The sequence below is a fragment of the Pseudochaenichthys georgianus genome, chromosome 15 (assembly GCF_902827115.2).
Source record: "Pseudochaenichthys georgianus chromosome 15, fPseGeo1.2, whole genome shotgun sequence".
Taxonomy (NCBI): Eukaryota; Metazoa; Chordata; class Actinopteri; order Perciformes; family Channichthyidae; genus Pseudochaenichthys; species Pseudochaenichthys georgianus.
In genome coordinates, this window is record NC_047517.1 from 8540929 (window position 1) to 8563328 (window position 22400).

Here is a 22400-nt window from a genome sequence, read left to right on the forward strand (position 1 = left end):
GATTAGAGGTAACAGAGTTACTCTTTATTTTGTTAAAGTTTCAGCTATTCTGTTTACAGTTCTGTCATCAGATTATTTAATACGATTTGTTAAAACATTGTTGTTTCTTTTGATGTGAAATATTATTTATTTAATTTAAATAAAAAACAATGTTAATTTTGTTCACAATTTGTTAAGTTAATTTAATAATATATGTATTTTTGAATCAAGTATTAATCTTTATTGTCTTCATTGTTAGTTTCCACATGCCTAAAACAACCTCAAGCTAAATCTAAAAGTTGATGGCTAAATAAGAGCGTTTGAGAAATTGTGCAAGGCGTACAGTAATAGTCCGAATAGTCGATTAGTCGTTTCATTAATCGATAGATTAATCGATTATCAAATGAGTCGTTTGTTGCAGCCCTATTGTAGTTATCTCATGTATAAATACAACGTGTTATTCAGCAACCCTTGCAATTTGGGATTTTATTTTTGGTTGGTAGACCTCGGTGAGCTGGTCATTTCAAAAGTAGCTCACCAGCCAAACAAAGTGTGGGCACCCCTGCTCTAGACCATTCTGCAGTAGCCCAGGCTGCAGCTCTTCCTGTTAAGTGAGACACGATAAACGCCACTTTACCATGGTCAGATGAAAGAGCTCCTGGGTTGTGTTGAAAATGCAGATCGCACTGTACCAGAACAACACACTCTCACTCCCTAAGCGTCCAGGAGCGACGTTTGGTCAGTGTCCGTGGCGTCCAGTTGTGGCGCTCCTAGGCTCCTTCAGCGTCATAAAGGGACGCAAATAGCTTTCAACTGATTGCAATGTATTCCCATCAGCGGCAGGATTTGACGCTCATGGAAGCACGGCATTCGTTGTGTCGGCTGCCCTTAAAGGCAATGTGAGCGTCCATTCCCATTGGATAACGGAGAATTGTACACCCGGAAGTAAGTATTCCTCTTACTGTCGATTGATTTTACAGTGATATCTGCACTACTCATCGACTAAAAAACACCAGATTATCCTTGTTAATTGCACAACATTGATTGGTTTAAATTGTGTGCAATGCTTTTGTATTTTTCCCCTTCGATTCGGAGAAACAAATATTTTTTTATACAATACACTACCCAGAATCCCCAGCTATCGTTTGGACTACACCATGTGCTCTGTTTGACAAACCCCGTTTTTTTTCACCATTCATTCCAATGGCTGGCGTCTATGTCACGTGATCTTCAAATTTCTCCCTGCAGAAAAAGAAAACATGGCCGACAACAACAACAATGGCCGATTGTATTGAAGCGCTGTTCGCTTTGGTTATCCTCTTACGAAACGACATGGAAGGCATCGGACGACTTTACAAGGGACGACTTTACTTGGAACTTTACAAACATCACACGCAAGCATTTTGTTGTTCAGGAGGCTGATCCCGCCCATGCCCCTGCCCCCGCCTCGACGTAAGAGAGACGTAAGCGACGCCGCCTCTTAGCTCCGAAGCGCTTGCCTCTAGACCAGTGTTTCTCAAACTTTTTCATACCAAGGACCACTTAACCAATAAAAAAACACTCGAGGACCACCTAACTCCACAAATATCCAAAAACACATCGTTTTTTACAAATCGCCTGAAAATGGTACAAACAAGTGGCCACATGTGTGATGAAGGTGTTTATCTGGGCTATATCATGCAATCGAAAGTGAAACTTAAGCTCGCTCCATTGCGGAGATATTCCCGCGAGAGTGCGGAAAACTTTAATTAATTAATTTAAAATGTGAAATGTTACCAATATACTCACGGACCACCAGTGGTCCGCGGACCACACTTTGAAAAGCACTGCTCTAGACTGACAATTTGTTGGAGCTGGAAGTGAACCGGATTCCGGAGCTAAGAGGCAGCGCCTCTGCGGTGTGAACAAGAAAAACCGGTACTTTTCAGGCTCCAGCTCCGAGCCGGAGCTGAAAACGCGTTGGTGTGAAAGGGGCATGAGAGGGTACAAAGTATAGAGGCTACTGTGAGAGTAACAATACTTTGGTTACTATAGTGATATCGCTTTTTATTAAAAATGAATCTCGGTGAAGCAGATCAAGGACATGCTTCTTGAGGTAGGATCGTTATTTAGAGTTGTCATTGAAATGCAAGTTGTTGGCAGTCACCCATTCAGAATATATTCATTTAGGTAATTTCACTTTTTTCCCTTTTTCAAAAATAGCACAATACAATTGAAGTACGCAGAGAACTATAGCCATCAACGTTTAGCGACGTAATTAAAATCTTGAAATAAAATAAAATCCATGGGCACAGTGTAAAAACACAGGACAAAAGCACTGCTCTGTGTCAGTTACATTTTGAAGCATATTGCACTTTTGGCCACACCCCAATCAATAATATCTTAGCAACGTTCAGCATGGATAGGTGTTTACAGCAATGGCATGGGAAAAGGATTGTGTAACATTTGAAAAGTGGCTTCTGCTCTTCACTTAACCAGTTCACATATCGTATGGAACCTGCAAAACAGATGAGAAGATACTAAAACTTGCACGGTTGTGATTGACAAAATCTGTCCAAATGCATTCAAACACTAGGCAAAGTACTCAAAAGCACCTCTGTGTGTCTTCAGGACCACATTGCCATGGTGACACACACATGCAGACTCAATAGGTGAAAACAATACCAGCGTTGCTTTAGCAGCTGGTAATAATGGCTCTGAATTCGCTAACGGCCCGTCCACACAGCGGCGTGTGTTGACGCTTCCCCATTCACTTTGAATGGGGTGACGTCACTTTTCGCCGAACTGCATCGCGGGAAGCGACGTGGAGCGTAGCTGGCGTGGCTCGCTGCAAAAGTTGAGCAATGTTCAACTTTTGACGCCTCGGCAGAAGCGTCAGGCAATCGAATCATATGCCAGTACAAGCTCTGGCCAATCAAACCGCTGCTTGTGTGTCAGGGGCGGGAGATTCATGTGATTGGTTGTTGGTCGAGTTTCAGACACGCCCGCCGGCAAGCGTCAACGCACGCCGCTGTGTGGACGGGCCGTAAGAGTGACAGTTTAAAAAGTATGCAATTACCTAATTCATTATCTCTTATACCTATTATTTAATGTGCTTCAAAAGGACATGAATATCGCCTTCATCAGTGACCGGACCACCCCAAGATCTGACCATACGATGGCAACTATCATCAACCATCGAGGGAAACAAATTAATGAGCAAGCATTCTGCGTTAAATGTGTTCATACTATTTGAAATAATGACTGTCGGCAGTGTAAACATCTTTGTTACATCTTTTGTAAAATGGATGTGTGTGATCTGCAGATTGGTGGCCATTGAAAGTTTGTTTCTGTAGTTTTACAAAAACTTTACAGATTTTACATATTTGGCACTGGTTTTAAATATGCAAAGGCCTCTAACTTCGTTGTGATGGCAGCATTTATTTGCTGTGTCCCCATTTCCCTTGGTAATATGGCTAATGTGTTTATTTATTATTTGTGGGGCAATTTAAATTTGTGTTATTTATCTTTTTTTTCAAGATTTAAATGAAGCTCAGCGCAAGTTCTTTCAGGAAGACTGGGTGTATTCACTCCGCAGCTGCATATAATCAGCTCATCACAGGCGTTCTCTTTAACCTATTACATTTCACCTCATTCTCCAGCAGCCAATCAGCGTGCTGCAGCCAAACTATAAAATGGTTCTCCTCTCTCCTGCAGTCAGCTGTGATTTCAGGTGTTCATGCACCTTATCATATGGCATGTGTCAATAAATGTTCAAACAAAATGAATTCTCTCCTGATTGAAACATCATGTGTTGAAATAAACATTACATTACATTGCATTTAGTTGACGCTTTTATCCAAAGCGACTTACAATAAGTACATTCGACCAGGAAGACACAACCTTGAAGAAAACAGAATCATATAAGTACATCAGGTTTCGTAGAGCCAAACATTTCAAGTGCTACTCAACTGGCTATAAGCCAGTCCTTTATTAGTATATAAGTGCTTTGTTAGTAATTCTTTGTTAGTAATTCTATCGCTCGAAGTGGAGTCGAAAGAGATGAGTTTTCAGTCTGCGCCGGAAGATGTGCAGGCTTTCTGCTGTCCTGATGTCAATGGGGAGCTCATTCCACCATTTTGGAGCCAGGATAGCAACTGCAACTGCAGTTCAAAATAAAAAGTGAATTGCCTAATATTTTTGTTGTGGAATCAATTAATTTCGTTCTTTAAAGGCAAAAACATGAAAAAGCTAAGAACAAGGACAAGAACAAGCTAAGGAACAACTTAATTTTTGGAGTAATCAACTTAATAACTTGTATCCCGAATGAGGGTAATTAAGTACATACAACTTAAAATTCATTTTAAATCATGTGGTAAAACTAGTCGGAACAACTTAATCTTTTGAGTAATCAACTTCAAAACTTGTGTTTATAATACCAATTATTAAGTAAGTGGTTATTAAAAACACCTCTGATTGTAGAAGAAAAGCCTTCTCCCCTAACTCAAATAACTTTTTTGCTTTAAGACAATTTCATTAGAAGTTGTCTTAACTCAATAAACATCGATGCAAACTGTTGCGTTGATGTTCTTTGTTGAGCCAAGGCATTTGTTTTTAGAGTGTATGTGACAACGATTAACATGATGATTCAGCCTCTATGGAGATAGACATATGACTGTCATGTTTATTGATTATGCAGGCCTTAGCTAATCTGAACTAAATATTGAATACTGCTTTGAACCAGTATTCTGCATCTTGTGACTGTAACACTCTCTTATGTATAAGCATGTCAAGGACACTATTCTGGGAACTATTTGGTCCCATGCAGCTCTGTATGTGATGACTACTTCCATTCTTGCAAGGATAATAAATACATGTATCCTGGTATTGAAGATCAACCTGGTGCCGAGTGATATTTTCCTAACAGGCGTCACTAAGTTTTACAGTTGTGTTGTTCAGATCTAAAAGAAAGCTGAGTTTGAGATGATACCAGAAAGAAAGGGTGCCACTGCTCACTGTATGTCCATTGCTCAATTTAGTATAAAATATGTGTTGATACCATTGCACGATGTATCTACTTTATAGTTTGGATAGGATTAGGTTTTTAGCATTGTTAGAGTATAGACACATGAATAACCATGTAAACATGTCACAGTAGGCAACAAATAAATACATTAAACCATAATAAGCCTAACCCTTGTGTTTCCAACAAACCTTATTTCAGTTGTCTAAACAAAACTACATTAAACAAAACTACATTTAAAAAAAAAACGCTAATTTCGAAACAAGGGAACCTTATGTTGTAAAATGCTTACTCAGTTCTGGGTTTTGGGCCTGGTTCCTGCACCACTCTATAAAGCCTTCTTTTAAATAATCTCAATTTGGAACCCATACACACTACTTATATTCACACAAAACATCCTTGCATGCTTGAACTCCAGCTTTAAAAAGATTGAACCATGGACATGGTAGTTTCACCATATGTCATTCTAATCGGACTGCATGTAAATAATGAAAATGTGTCATTAAATGCTGCTCTGTGCCTGGCTCCCTGGTCCATCATACCGAGGACAGGCTGCAGCTAGTAGAGCTCTTGTGTCTCATTTTAACCAGCACAGAGAGTCCTATAAATAATTCAGTGTAGGAGCAGTGTCTGAATATCCACTGGGACTGACTTTTTGATATTATATTCTGTGTCAAAAGGCTAAGTCTGATTTTATACCGATATTCTCCTGTTAGTGAGTGGGATGATCAAGACTGTTTCTGTGAGGCCAAGGTTCAGTACTTTGAAGGCGGTTAAGTCATATTAAGTGATCTCACTCTCTGATTTACAAATGATTTAATCACAATCTCTGTTTAAAGGGCTTTTATGGGCTTATTCCTAGAGGTAATACATCCTTTAGTTATACCCAACTTCCCATATTCACCCACCAAGGTAATGTGAGCATACACAGCTTTGGAAAACTATTATATAATCAACTGTCGGCATCTTAACAGTACAACATTACATATGTTTCACCGAAGACCCTTCCGTCGGTACATTATTCATATCTGATTTAACTACCCATATTAGGCTCATATCTCAAACATTAGCTTTTCATCACAAGCCTTTCTCTATTTGTTCATTTGACACCTTACACACTTCAACACAAAATATCCAAGTGTCACTACTTTTGTTGTCATGGATCTAACATTATGACAAATATAAAGCAGAAAAGACACAGAGCAAGTAACGACCTGGAGCGATGAATTATGAATGACGAGGGGGATACATAATTTAGCGGGATTTTGTTGCATATTTTATGGTAATCATTTCCTTTCATTTGCGAATCACAATTGCCTTACTGCACGGCAGACATTAAACGGCACAAAAAATCCCAATGGCTAAGGGCAGCCGGATAAACTTTATAAATGCTTGATGATGACTTCCGGTGAAGAGAGTGACCATCATGGCTGCTTAGCCCCTTGCTCTGCTCCGCTGAGCTACTCTGCCCCCATGCCACAGTTATAAAACTGGACCAAACTCTACTAAAATAGTCTCAGATAGTGGTATAAGCCAGCATGTCGCAGGAACCGAAGCAACATCTACCTCGAACAACAAGGAATCCGAAGAAGAGCCCGACAGAGATGGAAGCTCAAGGCGGCAGACAGGCAACACGTGCCGACGACACAAAATCTGAACTTGCAAGCATTAACAGCCTCCTGAGAGGAATTGCAGCAGATGTGTGAAAATGGGCCTGGAAGTACTACAGAGCACGGTGGAGAAGCTTGGAGGAAGGATGTCGGAGGCTGAAGCCAGGATTTCTAACCTAGAGGACGTTAGCAACAGCCAAGGTGCTATAGCAACTCCAACAATTGGTCTAGCAACGGCTTAGCAACCCCATTGTTTTGTTATGAAAATGTATCTATATTTATACACATTCTCGCGAGATCTATCAGGGGTCGTTGTAAGTTAAAGCGCAAACTGTTACTTGGCTAATGTTGTTAAAATAATGCGTGTGCCTGTTTGCGGTGTGGTGATGAGGTTAAACGCCACAGCATGCCAGTTGAAACAGTGAACGATCGCCATCGTGTACTTGTACGCTTAGGGTGTAATGGTATTATACACAAATATTGTAGGAGCACAGAAACAGTGTTCAAATTCTGCTTTTACAAACTTATTTTGGTTGTGCTTACCTTGCAAAGTAATGTTATAAGTGTCAAAGGAATGTTTTAATGTAAATATTAATGATAATATTGTAGCGTGTCCAAGTTAATAGTTATTTCAGTTATCCGATGTGCACAGTTTAGTACATTTGTCAAGTTATTTAGGCAATGTTGTTGGTGGGAGTTAGGGGGAGACCGCCCCTTCCAGGTGTGTGTGCGTGCGTTTTCGGTGTGAGTGTGGAGGGAGTACGAGACGGTAGGAGTTGTGTTCGAGTGTGGGGAAAAGTCATAATGAGTGTTATACTATTGATTGGTTCTGTAAGGCGTGGCTGTGGCCGTCAATACCAGAAAATAAAGAGAAGATTTTCGACATTGAAGGCTCGAGTGATCTGTGATCTTGAATAGCGGTGAACGCTACAATATGAACAGGCTCGTGCTTGGCCCACTGGTATTGTTTGTTTATTTATTTTGAAAATTAACTAGCAACGCCTTGCTGTCATATAGCTAAGCTACTGCAGCAAAAAAATCCTGGTGCCGCCCATGACCGCAGCACACATGAAAAAGCTCCAAGATAAAGTCACATATGCAGGGAGGTGGAATAACATTCGTATAACGGGCATACCAGAAAATGCTGAGAAACAGGACCTACTGTAGGCTATATGGTTTTGTGCTTAGCATATTTGCTGAAAAGCTCGACCTGGAAGAGGATATGGGATTCGAACTGGAGTGAGCACATCGTGTAGGACCGAAAAAGGATGACGGGCACAGCCAACACATTTTGGTCCGCTTACTGAGATTCAGCACCAGAGAAGCCGTTCTACGGGCCGCCCGCGACAAGACGAGAGTCGAATGGCAGGGCAACAGAATCTTCTTCTTCCAGGATCTTTCTCAGGAGGTACTTCAGCAGCGTAGGAAGTTTGATATGGTGAAGAAGCAGTTCCAAGAACACATTCAGGGATCCTTTTCACAGGATGCACTATAGAAGTTTAGTTAAAGGAGGAGAGCCACATGTTCTGCTTTGGCTCATAGTCGTAGTTTTTCTGTCATTTATGGGTTTTGTCTAACAGTGTTGTGTTTTATGTTAAGTCTATCGTCTTACAGGGGAATGTTTCAGTATGGCATTGGCTGGAGCTCTTAACGTGTGCTCTGGTTGCAGTTTTTCAAATAATCTTGGTATCTATACATCTGGAAATGGATAGTGGGTCATCTGGTTAGATCAGGCATGGGCAAACTAAGGCCCGCGGGCCATAATACGGCCCGTTGGGCATTTTAATCCGACCCGCCGAATATTGGTACAAAATCGTCCAAATGATAGTAAAGACCGCATTCATTTTGCATTTTTCCTGCAATACCCGGCATTTCAGTTGATCCCACTAGATGGCGCACTCTAGACACCACCGGCAAGATCTAAGAACCAAATACGTCATGCTTACATTGGAGGGGGTCGAGATTAACCTGAGCAATAACAGTTCATGGCGAGTACAGCGAATACAAGTTGTAACAAGCAGTAGCGCTGAGCAAAGTGACTAGAATGCGACCACACACTTATTAAAAACACTTATATAAAGTCAGGCACGTGTGATTCTGTTTATTTTTACCTTACTTTAATGACCATCCGTTCACTGTTATTGACCATTGTGAAGAGGCAGACGTTTTGCTGTTGTTTTGTATTATTGCATCTATCGGATGGAATCAATACATGGGCTACATTTGGCCATCACAAGTAAAATCATGACGAAAACTACGCCGGTAAAATGTGCCTGTAGAAAACGGCTTATGCCACAATATGATAGGAACAAGTAGTCAAGATAGTATGATTAGCTTCGGTTGCTATGCTAACTTCACCTGTAGAATGCCAGAGAAACTTTCATAACAGCGTTGTGATGCCAAACAGCTTTCAGACTAAAACACATTCACTGATGGGGATGGGGGATATTTATCAGCTGCTTGTGTGACAGTCAGACAGTGAATACTTTACAGCGGCCGCTGCCACGAGTTATGAGTCCCGGATGACCGCCAGAGGCGGTGCTTTAGCACTGGATATTTCCATCGCGCGCATGCGCAGCTCGAGTACCAATAACAACAAAGTCACCTGTGACCCACGAGTTGCTCCTCCTGCCGTATACAGGCAGTAGCCTTGATATACGCCCTTTGGGCACCCCCAGGGCACAGCAACTTAGACGTGCCGTACTCCTGAATATCAAAGCGTGCCAGCTGGGCAGGCTGATTGAAGTGGGTTTGTGGAAGGACCCCGGGCGGGAATGCCACATTTGCCCAAAGGGCAACGCCTGAGAGTCTCACCTCGGGCATGTATTGTTTATGGAGAGGACATGCACCTCCCCGACTCGCTTCCCTGAGGCTATGGCAAGCAGAAATGCTGCCTTTGTGGGCAGCCACCTAAGCCCCACCTGGGCCAGGGGCTCGAAGGGAGGATAGGGCATCCGGCAGCAAGGGCAGGTCCCAAGCCGGAGCCCTCGGGGTGCAAGGGGGACGCTGCCGTAAAGCCCCTCTCATAAAGAGGGACACCGACCTGTGGTACCCCGCCGTGGCGCCGTCGACCCGAACATGTCGGGCAGAATCGCAGCCACATAAATTCAGAGTGGAGTCAATCAATCAATGTTTATTTATATAGCCCAATATCACAAATGTTACATTTGTCTCAGTGGTCTTCACAGTGTGTACAGAATATCAGTATGACAATACGACACCCTCTGTCCTTAGACCCTCACATCGTACAAGGAAAAACTTCCAAAGAAAACCCAGTTTAAAGGGAAAAATGGGAGAAACCTCAGGGAGAGCAGCAGAGGAGGGATCCCTCTCCCAGGACGGACAGACGTGCAATAGATGCCGTGTGTAAATTGAAAAGATAATACATTTGCAACATAGGTAGTCCAGATGTTTGGAAATGCATGTGTGTATAATAGGAAGATGAATCCACGAGGATATCCATCCAGGACTTATGATCCAGGACCACAGCCACGACTCAAGATCCAGCGCTCGCGATCCAGGACACAGGACCGCAGGATCATCCATGACTCCGGATCCCAGTGTATATAGACACCAAAAGAAAGACATTTGGGGAAGCTGGGTTAATCGGAACATGAGAGTACACAGGTATAGACAGAGAGAAGGAAGAAGTAAGATGTCCCCCGACAAACTAAGCCTATATCAGCAAAACTAGGGGCTGAATCTAATCAGCCCTAACTATAAGCTTTATCAAAAAGGAAGGTCTTAAGCGCACTCTTAAAAACGGATAGGGTGTCTGCCGCCCGAACACAAACTGGAAGCTGATTCCACAAATGTGGAGCTTGATAAGAAAAGGCTCTGGCTCCCATTGCACTTTTAGAGATTCTAGGAACAACCAACAACCCTGCATTCTTGGAACGCAATGCCCTAGTAGGACAGTAGGGTATAATGAGTTCTTTAAGGTAAGATGGCGCCTGCCCATTAAGGGCTTTGTAGGCGAGAAGAAGAATTTTAAATTCTATCCTGTGTTCTATAGGGAGCCAGTGTAAGGCAGCCCGAACAGGAGTAATGTGGTCTCTTTTCCTAACTCTGGTTAGTACACGAGCCGCAGCATTTTGAATCAGCTGAAGCGACTTGATTGACTTCTTGGTACTCCCTGATAATAAAGAGTTACAATAATCCAGCCTAGAAGTAACAAATGCATGGACTAGTTTCTCTGCATCGTTTTGAGGGAAGATATGCCTGATTTTTGCAATGTTACGTAGATGGAAGTAGGCGGTCCTTGAAATTGATTTTATGTGGGCGTTAAAGGATAAATCCTGATCAAATATAACACCAAGATTCCTTACAGTCTCACTGGAGGCCAAATTAATGCCATCCATAGTTAGTATATCTTTAGATAATTTGTTTCGTAGATTCTTCGGGCCAAGTACAATAACTTCAGTTTTGGTCGTGTTTAACATCAAAAAGTTTAAGGTCATCCACGTTTTTAAGTCCTTAAGGCAGTCTTGAATTTTATTTAGATGATTAATTTCATCAGGCTTGATTGACAAATGTAGCATAACAATGAAAGTTTACAGAATGATTCCTTATAATATTGCCTAACGGAAGCATATATAATGTGAACAAAATAGGTCCGAGCACTGAGCCCTGTGGCACTCCATGGCTAACTTTGGTTTGCGTGGAAGATTCATCGTTAACACGTACAAACTGAGAGCGTTCAGATAGATAGGACCTAAACCAGCCTAAAGCAGTTCCCTGTATGCCAACTAAGTGCTCTAGTCTTTGCAATAGGATATCATGGTCGATAGTATCAAATGCAGCACTGAGATCGAGCAAAACAAGAATAGAGACAAGTCCCTTGTCTGAGGCTATTAGAATATCATTTGTGACTTTAACCAGAGCTGTCTCTGTGCTATGATGTGTTCTAAAGCCAGACTGAAAGTCTTCAAATAAATCATTGTTTTTTAAGTAATCACACAACTGTTTTGCGACCGCTTTCTCAAGAATTTTTGAGAGGAACGGAAGATTAGAAATAGGTCTATAGTTGGCTAAAATCTCTGGATCGAGGTTGTGCTTTTTAAGAAGCGGTTTTATCACTGCTACTTTGAATTATTGTGGAACATAGCCTAATAATAAAGACATATTCATAATATTTAATAAAGAAGTGCTAATTAATGGAAAAACTTCCTTCAACAGCTTAGTTGGAATTGGGTCTAACATGCACGTTGATGGTTTAGAAGAGAGAATCATTGAATTTAATTGTTCAAGGCTTATGGTTGAAAAGCATTCTAGTTTCCTATCTAGTGTAATATTAGAACTTACGTTTCCGGAAGCTGTTGATAACACTATACTGGTCAAAGGTAAGAGGTCATTAATTTTGTTTCTAAGAGTAACAATTGTATCGTTAAAAAAGCACATAAAATCATTGCTACCGAGTGCTATGGGAATAGAAGGCTCAATGGAGCTGTGGCTCTCTGTCAGCCTGGCTACAGTGCTGAAAGAAATCTTGCATTATTCTTATTCTCATCTATTAATGAAGAGTAGTAGGCTGCTCTCGCTTTACGCAGTGCTTTCTTATATTCATTGAGAGTAATATGCCAAATTAAACGAGATTCTTCAAGTTTAGTGGAACGCCATATCCTTTCAAGTTGTCTAGACTTTTGCTTTATTTTGCGGGTTTCGGTATTATGCCATGGAGCTAATCTATGTTGTTTTATTTTCTTATTTTTCAAAGGAGCAACAGAGTCTAATTTTATTCGCAGCGCATCTATAGCACTATCAACAACATGATCAATTTGGGGTGGTGTACATTTTGTATAAGTTTCCTCCCCTACATGCAGACATGCTATCGAGTTAAGTATTGGTGGAATCTCTTCCTTAAATGTGGCTATAGCACTAACAGATAGGTTTCTGCTGCAAGAGCTTTTGACTAATGCTTTGTAGTCTAGTAACAGTACTTCAAAAGTTACTAAGAAATGGTCGGATAAAGCAGGATTATGCGGTTCGACTAATAGTTGCTCAATTTCAATACCATAAGTCAGAACAAGGTCGAGAGTGTGATTATAGCAGTGGGTTGGTTTATTTACACTCTGACAGAAACCAACAGAATCTAATATAGAGTTAAATGCAACAGTAAGGCTATTTTTATCATCGTCAACATGAATATTAAAGTCACCTACGATAATTACTTTGTCTGTTTTAAGGCAAGGCAAGGCAAGGCAAGGCAAGGCAAGGCAAGTTTATTTATATAGCACTTTTCGACGCAGGGTAATTCAAAGTGCTAAGAAGAACCAAAGTTGATAAAAACTCAGAGAATTCTGATAAGAATTCTGAATAAGGACCTGGTGCACGATACACTGTAACAAATAAGATTGGCTGCAAAGTTTTCCAGGTCGGATGCGTAAGACTAAAAACGAGGCTTTCAAAAGAGGTATAATTTAATTTTGGTTTAGTATTGATAAGTAAACTTGAGTCAAAGATTGCTGCAACTCCACCTCCTCGGCCCGTGCCTCGAGCAATATGAGTGTTGACATGGCTGGGTGGAGTGGCCTCATTTATGCTGACATATTCTTCATGTCTCAACCAAGTTTCAGTGAGACAGCATATATCAATATTATAATCTGATATTAAATCATTTACCAATATTGCTTTAGATGCTAGAGATCTTATGTTTAAGAGACCACATTTAATCTTCCTGTTTTGTTGCACTGTAGTAGTTGTTACATTTACTTTTATTAGGTTATTATGTATGACACCTCTATTAGGTTTTACCTTAAATTGTCCTTGGGCAGACACACACACCGTTAATATTGGGTATTTTATTGGGTTCGGGATTCCTATGGGTGACTGCCTAGGAGAGAGCGCAGAGAAGCGTGTAAAACTGCGACTCTGCCTCCTGGTCTCAACTCCAGTTTGTCATGGATTAAGTCCACAAAGCCCTGAAATGTTTGCCGAAATGAGATCTGCACCTTTCAAAGTAGGGTGAATGCCGTCTCTCTTAATCAGACCAGGTTTTCCCCAGAAGGCTGTCCAATTATTTACGAAGCCCACATTGTTTGCTGGGCACCACCAAGACAACCAGCGCTGAAATGATGACATGCGGCTATACATGTCATCATTGATCAGATTGGGGAGGGGACCAGAGAAGATTACGGTGTCCGACATTGTTTTAGCATAACTACACACCGACTCCACATTAAGTTTGGTGCATTCTGATTGGCGTAAACGAACATCATTACCACCGACGTGAATAACAATCCTACCGTATTTATGTTTATTTTTAGCCAGCAGTTTAAGATGCGCCTCAACGTCGCCCGCTCTGGCCCCCGGAATACATGTGACTGTGGAGGCTTCGGTCTCTAAATTCACGTGTCTCATAATAGAGCTACCAATAACCATAGTTGGCTTCTCAGCGGGTGTCTCGCTGAGTGGGGAATATCTGTTAGATACGTGAACGGGTTGGTGGGGACCTGCGGGTTTCACGTTATGCCCCTTCTGAACAGTCACCCAGCCTCCCTGCTGCTCGGGAGTTGCCGGGGGACGGCTAAGAGGAGCTACCTTTTGCCGGTCCTCACATGCTAACATGGGCTTTACTTTAGCTGAGTTACTTTCTAAGATGCGGAGCCAGGCTTCTATGGCTATGATTCCCGCCTCCAACCTAACAACTATACTACATTTAACACATGTATCCTTAACAGTAAGGGAGGCCGGGAAGTAACCAAACATGAGACAGGAAGAGCAGGAAATAGCACCAGAAGGTGAGGAAAGAGCCATGGCTAGCTATCAAGCTAAAGTAGCTACCGTTAGCAAACCCGAAAAGAGTGTAGGCAACTGTGGAGTTACAGTCGCTAAGAGAAGGAGAGTTGTGAGTGCTTAAGCTGTAGTAACGTGTGATTACAACGTCAGGCAGTTGCCGTGATCAAGAGTTTTAAAACGATCGATTAAGTTTAAGTTAATAAGCTATCAGCAACAGAACAGGCACACGGGATACCCGGAGATGACAACAACAACCGGAAGTTACAACGTGCTCACCGCAATAGGTTCCTCCTTCCTGTGTGCAGTTTACTGAGTGAGAACGTCCACTATCTAGAAGGGACTGTTGTCTAAGCAACAATGTACATGCTGTCCCCAAGGAACACGCACATGCTTGCCCCCCAGTTGGGGTAGAAAGTGCGTGAGTGCAAGCTGCATGGCCCGAAGCTCTAGCACGTTGACCTGGCGCGCACTCTACTGGGCAGACCGCTGACCCTGAACGGTCCTGCCCTGCCGCACTGCACCCCACCCTGAGAGACATGCACCTATGGTGATGGTCTCCTGGCGGGATGGGATGGCGCCCATGGGCACGCCTACCAGGAGATCGGCCCTGCCCCTCCAGCGTGACGGAGAGTGGAGCAATGCTGCGACACCCTGACTTCCCTGTGCCTGTGCCACTTGGCGTCCAAGTGAAGGCTGTTCAGCCACATCTGCATGGGGCGCAACGACAGCGGGCCTAAGGGCCCAGCGGCCGAGGCAGCTGCCAGTCTGCCCAAGGGCCGGAGGAACTGAATATAAGGCACCCTCTTGCCCGGCCCACGTGGAAGTAGGCATCCCTCGGTTGAGAACCACTCCACCTGTGCGTATGCAGTAATCAGCATATAGAATGGCAGCACCTTCAGGAATCTGTTGATTCCTCTGAGGTCCAAGATCGGGCGAAATCCGCCGACTTTCTTGCTCACGAGAAAGTATGCCGAGTAGAACCCCCTGGCTAAACAGAGGGTCTTACTGGGTTGATCGCGTCCTTGGACAGAAGGACGGACAACTCTTGGCCCAGAGGTAGGGCCCCTGCCGGATCGCTGACGACTGTCAATTAGACCCAGCCGAAGGCTAGGAGCCGGAGCTGCGGTCCGTACCGCTGGGTTAAGGTGAAAACCACCCAAGGGACGGAAGTACAGACTGCCCAGAAACTGAGCTGCTGCTGGGAAAGCAGCCGCCGACCACCCCCGGGATTTCAGGGCCCAGCCCCCCGGACCCTGGAGCCTCTTGGGGAGCTCCGGTAAGGTTCTGGGGCACGAGGCCGGCTGAAAGGCGGGCGACATGTGGCACGAAAGTCATTGGGAGGCGGTTCAGTGGGCCGCTAAGACCTCTGCAGACCACCCCTGTAATCCGGCAGCTGAGTATGGCTGCTAGAGCGGCCCCTGGGCCTGCTGGGAGTGGGCACAGGTCTGCGAGGACCCGAGTGCTGCTGCCTGGTCTGCCTAGCTTGGGCGGCACGCTCCAGTGCCTCCAGGGCAGCTGACCTAAACAGCTCCCCTGGCTCGACTGGTACGCTACGGAGGACTCTCCGTCAACCGAAGGAGGTGCGTCAGCCGAAGGAGGGGTGCCAACCGAAGGAGGGGCGCCAACCGTAGGAGGGGGGGGGGGACAGGCGGCCCACTAGCAGCCCCTACACCGGGCCCAGGCTGAAGGGCCAAGAGGCGACTTCATCATGCCCCTATCGGCAGCTAGCCGATCCACTTTAGAGGACAGCCTGTTTCTAGTCCTTCTGTTGGGGGGAGTACACAGCCATCGCTCCCTCAAGTCGCCGGGAATGGCCGAATTGATCTGGAGGAGGACGTGACAAGGAGAGGTGTCTGTTGGCTGCTGCCAGACGTTCCACCTCAGTGATTCGAGCCACTCTGAGCACCCGAGGCATGCAGCTATAGCACATTTACCGTGAGAACCTCCCTCAGATGCTCGAATTTCGTCCCCACTGACCGCCAGAGGCGGCCGAGGCAGGAGGGGCAGCGGTCGTGGCCGTCCTCGGGCTCAAGAGAAGCCATACAGGCGCTACATGAATGAACCATTCTGTAGGTAGCCAGATGCAGCGTAGCCGGGAGCGGGTGCGGGAACACAGCCTTCACCAGCTACCTGCTTAATGGAAAGAGTAGAGCGTTGCTGCTACTCGCCGAACAGAATGAGGGATGTAATTACACCCACGTTACCGGCAGAGGGAGCGGGAGCGAGAGCACTGCCTTCACCTGGCTGGATTAATAAACACGGCAGTTCAGCGTCTACCAGGAGCGGGGGCGAGAACACTGCCGGCTGAGTTAGAGACGAATGCCAGATGCAGCATAACCGGGAGCGGGTGCGGGAACACAGCCTTCACCCGCTACCTGCTTAACGGAAGAACAGGGCAGTTCCGCGTCTACCAGGAGCGGGGGCGAGAACACTACCTTCACTGGTTGAGTTAGAGACGAATGCCAGATGCAGCGTAACCGGGAGCGGGTGCGGGAACACAGCCTTCACCAGCTACCTGCTTAACGGAAAGAGTAGAGCCGCGCCGCTACTCGCCCAACAGAAATAGGGATGTAATTACACCCACGTTATCGGCAGAGGGAGCGGGAGCGAGATCACTGCCTTCACCTAGCTGGATTAGAAAATAAGGCAGTTTACCAGGAGCGGGAGCGAGAACACTGCCTTCACTGGCTGAGCTAGAGGCGAGTGCCAGATGCAGCGTAACCGGGAGCGGGTGCGGGAACACAGCCTTCACCAGCTACCTGCTTAATGGAAACCAGGCAGTTTAGCGTCTACCAGGAGCGGGGGCGAGAACACTGCCTTCACTGGTTAAACTAAGACGAATGCCAGATGCAACGTAACCGGGAGCGGGTGCGGGAACACAGCCTTCACCAGCTACCTGCTTAATGGAAAAAAACAGGCAGTTTAGCGTCTACCAGGAGCAGGGGCGAGAACACTGCCTTCACTGGTTAAATTAAAGACGAATGCCAGATGCAGCGTAACCGGGAGCGGGTGCGGGAACACAGCCTTCACCAGCTACCTGCTTAACGGAATAAACAAGGCAGTTTAGCGTCTACCAGGAGCCGGGGCGAGAACACTGCCTTCACTGGTTGAGTTAGAGACGAATGCCAGATGCAGCGTAACCGAGAGCGGGTGCGGGAACACAGCCTTCACCAGCTACCTGCTTAACAGAAAAACAAGGCAGTTTGGCATCTACCAGGAGCGGGGGCGAAAACACTGCCTTCACTGGTTGAGTTAGAGACGAATGCCAGATGCAGCGTAACCGAGAGCGGGTGCGGGAACACAGCCTTCACCAGCTACCTGCTTAATGGAAAAACGAGGCAGTTTGGCGTCTACCAGGAGCGGGGGCGAGAACTGCCTTCACTGGTTGAGTTAGAGACGAATGCCAGATGCAGCGTAACCGGGAGCGGGTGCGGGAACACAGCCTTCACCAGCTACCTGCTTAATGGAAAAACGAGGCAGTTTGGCGTCTACCAGGAGCGGGGGCGAGAACTGCCTTCACTGGTTGAGTTAGAGACGAATGCCAGATGCAGTGTAACGGGGAGCGGGTGCGGGAACACAGCCTTCACCGGCTACCTGCTGAACGGGAAGAGTAGAGCGGTGCTACTACTCGCCAAACAAAAAAAGGGATGTAGCTACACCCGCATTACCGGTAGAAGGAGCGGGAGCGAGAGCACTGCCTTCACCTAGCTGGGTAAAATTAAGAAGCTTAACAGTATACGCAAGATGTTAGCCGAGCGGCTGCTGCTAACGATCAAGCGAGATCAAGTCAAATAACACACATGTTTAAAACCAGATAACTAGCTTCTAAAGAAGAGAACAGCACAGAGCCGTAGTTACAGCAGTAACCATGGCCAGGGCTCACACGGCATCTAACCGTAGTTACAGTAGTAACTATGGCCAGTACTTACACGGCTTAGAACCGTAGTTACAGTCGTAACTATGGCCAGCACTTACACAGCATAGAGCCGTAGTTACAGTAGTAACTCTGGCCAGTACTTGCACGGCTTGGAACCGTAGTTACAGTAGTAACTATGGCCAGTAATTACACAGCATAGAGCCGTAGTTACGGTATTGCCTATGGCCAGTACTTGCACGGCTTGGAACCATAGTTACAGTAGTAACTATGGCCAGTACTTACGGCTTAACCCCGTAGTTACAGTATTAACTATGGCCAGTACTTACACAGCTTGGAGCCGTAGTTACAGTAGTAATTATGGCCAGTACTTACGGCTTAGGCCTTAGTTACAATAGTAACTGTGGCCGGTGCCTAAAAGTGGCAGCCAACGGCTGCCCACTAGACAATATAATATTGGGAGGATGAAATCCTCCTTAATGGCCATATATGCAGAGCACACAGCACACAGTGAAGATTGTTCTCTGCATATCGTCCTAGTGCTAGGAGTCTAGTACTAGGAGCAGTAAATACAACGATATAGCGCTACTGCAACCATACCATGCGTTTACCGGGAGCGGGTGCGAGAGCACTGCCCTCACCGGCTGAGTTAAATAATGAAGCTTAACAGTACATGCAAGGTGTTAGCCAAGCGGCTGCTGCTAACAATCAAGCAACCAAGTCAGAACACAATGTTAAGACCAGATAATTAGCTTCTAAGAAAGAGAACAGCCCGCATAGAACCGTGCCTGGTTACAGTAGTAACCGCACATGCAGAGCACACAGCACCCGCCGTGAAGATGTTCTCTGCATATCATCCTAGTGCTAAGAGTCTAGTACTAGGAGCAGTAATACAACGATCTAGCGCTACTGCAATCAAACCCTATGCTACCGGGAGCGGGAGCACTGCCCTGAGTCAATAGTTAAGCTCAACAGCAAGGTGTTAGCCAAGCGGCTGCTGCTAACTAGTGTTAATTTTGTTGACTAAAACTATGACGAAATATGTTCGTCAACGACCTTTTTTTCCATGACGAAAACGAGACGATGACGAGACGGCACCGACGGCAGTAAACAATAACTGTAACGAAATCATCATGCAATATCGTTGACGAAAAGTGACGAGACGAAAATGTAGTTTACTAAATAAAGACTATGACAAAATCTCTCTTTACTTTCGTTGACGAAAAATGAGGAGACGAAATATTATCAAAGATAACGTTAAATCTCTGATAGTCAGTTTTTCTCCCAGCAGTTCCATTTCCGGTGCTGCGGCAGAGCAGCAGCTGTTTCTGTGCTGCGCGCGGCGGTACATTTGAATTACACCGGGCAGCGGCACAATATGAACTGTCAGGAAGACTCGGGTGGTCTAACTAACCTTATTTAACAGAAAATAAAATGGCAACAACAGGGCTTAGGAGCAGTGGTCGCGTTAACCGAATACCCCCCCGTCAGCGCGAGTGAGTGATAAATTGTGCACTCGACGGGTAATAATGGATTATGACGGAAATGTTACGATCCTGTCCGTCAAAATGACTGACAACGAAAAAGTCTAAAGCCACCACTGCTTGGGAGAAAGAAACGATGTGATATTTGGGCCCATTTTCGCTACAATGAGGCGGAGAAAAAAAGCGAATGCATTGTATTATCAGAAGAGAAGCAATGTGGCCAAAACACAGCTGGTAACAACATCACAAACCTGACCAGATACTCTCTGCAAAGCTGCTCAATCATTCAACCTGTTTTTCATCAAATAAGGACAAGATAATCTTATTTATTTATATACTAAAATGACAAATTATTGGTTTTGGCTAGACTAGTTTGACTGAAATGTTCTATATAATCTGATGACTAAAAAAGACTCAACAGTTTTCTTTGACTAAAATAAGACTAAAATGCTCAGACTTTTAGTCGACTAAATCTTGACTAAAATGTTTACTGTTTTAGTCGACTAAAATAAGACTAAAATGCTCAGACTTTTAGTCGACTAAAACTTGACTAAATAAAAACAGGATGAAGGTGACTAAATATGACTAAAACGAAAAAGGAAATTTAACACAGGACTAAGACTAAAACTAAATTAAAAAATAGCTGACGAAATTAACACTACTGCTAACAATCAAGCGACCAAGTCAGAACACAAATGATAAGACCAGATAATAGCTTCTAAAAATAGAAAGTACTTACCTTACTCTCTGCATCTAAACGAAAAACGGGTTTAAAGTATGACCCTCTGGGCTTCCATACTAAATTGAATGAGGGACGCAGCCAAAGCTGGGACTCAAATGCTAATGATAGCTCGGGCACAACGCCACAAGCAGAACTTTCAAAAGAGCATAAGGGCAACTTTATGGGAGAGGAAGCGGGAACACTGTCGTCACCAGAAAGTCTAAGCCACAAAAAATAAGACGGTAATCAGGACAACTTGGCTGGGAGAGGGTGCGGAAACACAGCCATCACCAGCAACAAGCTGACACAACCTGTCTGTTGAGGCTCTGCACAGCCGGCCACAGCTCCTGGAGGACGCGTTAACGACCCGTAGCTCCGACTGTCAGTCGCGAAGCTGCACGCGGCCAGCTGTTTGCAGAGAAATCCGTCAGATCAAACGTTCAAACCTGAACGCTGTAGGCTACAAAAATGTAGCCACGGTACCCTCGCGCAGCGAGAAGATGAAAGGAACAGATCCTCTGACGACACCGGCTGATATAGCCGGTGTCACGTGGGTCACAGGTGACTTTGTTGTTATTGGTACTCGAGCTGCGCATGCGCGCGATGGACATATCCAGTGCTAAAGCACCGCCTCTGGCGGTCAGTAGGGACGAAATAGAACGCAGTGTGTGTCATAAGAAGGCACGTAAACGGTTACGTCATGACGCAAACGATGACGCAATGACGCAATAATTCACCTTTGAACCTAATTCACCTTTGAACCTGCATCTGTAACAATGAGTGGACCAAAGAAAAGAAAAGTCAACATTGAGTGCCGAGTGTTTAATGAGGAGTGGACAGCAAAATATTTTTTCACCGATCTGCTACTGGCCTGGCCCGTCTGTCAAATTTTAAAACACATAGTGGCCCCCGAGCAAAAAAGTGTGCCCACCCCTGGGTTAGATTGACATCATAAATGTTAAGGGTGCAAAAACAAAAAGTGATTTGTTTTCCATGTCATTTGTGTGTTTTTCTTATCAGAAAGTGAAGTTATTTATTTGTAAGCTCCAAATCCAAATGTTTCCCTCAATGGCCTTTGTGCCCTGGCATGTGGCCTTGGCGCCCTGAAAAATTGTGTGACACCAAAGGCCAAATGGCCTTGCCCCTAAAATGATGAAAATCCAAGCCTGTCATTTTTGTAACCATATCTGACCCTGCTGATACAATGCTGTACGTACAAGGGACTTCCCTTCCGTACTGGTTCAGTTTAAAAATTACAGAGGTTTCATTAGAAAACAAAGTGATGGAGATAGCTGATGGAGCGGCCCTTAGTGAGGTGCTGCCATCTCCTGTCGGCTCTGAGGTGATGCATGACTATAATTGTGCCTTCACAGAAGCTCAAATGCATGTATTTAGGGAGGATGACAAGTTTGTATCGTCACCCTGCCTGTAAGAAATCACAGCAAGTTCTCACATTTTCTCCAAATGTACCACCATGTGTTTAAATTGATTTCTGCCATGCTTCCACAGAGCCTGTCTGACAGTGACATGAACAAGTTCAGTCTTGTCTACCAACCGTAAGTAACATATTGATGTCATCGCAGTCATCACACACTTCAATCACACCTTCTTCTATTCTCACCTACTCCCCCCCCCCCTCCTCCTGTTCATAGCTTTTATAATGTGCCTGATAAAATACAAAACTTGAAAATTAGAGGATATCTCAGAGGTAAAATTACTGTGTGTGTGTGTGTGTGTGTGTGTGTGTGTGTGTGTGTGTGTGTGTGTGTGTGTGTGTGTGTGTGTGTGTGTGTGTGTGTGTGTGTGTGTGTGTGTGTGTGTGTGTGTGTGTGTGTGTGTGTGTGTGTGTGTGTGTGTGTGTGTGTGTGTGTGTGTGTGTGTGTGTGTGTGTGTATGCAGTTTGTCTGGACTTGTGTACACACAGCTGGATCTGTGTGTTGTCTGCCTGGCTGCACCTGCACATTTGTCAGTATGTTGTTCCTCTTTATGTATC

The 22400-nt window shown here is 44.7% G+C and overlaps 1 protein-coding gene across 2 annotated transcripts in view; it reads left to right on the top strand.

Annotated features, from left to right (window-relative positions):
* Positions 1-22400, top strand: part of blnk (B cell linker) — a 156257-nt gene that overhangs the window by 105737 nt on the left and 28120 nt on the right. For both annotated transcript variants that reach the window (XR_011644542.1, XM_034101149.2), the window contains exon 5: positions 21917-21963. Coding sequence is in view for 1 of the 2 variants with exons in the window: in XM_034101149.2 (XP_033957040.1) it covers positions 21917-21963 (47 nt within the window). In the remaining variant the exon portion in view is untranslated. The remainder of the gene's footprint in view (positions 1-21916; positions 21964-22400) is intronic.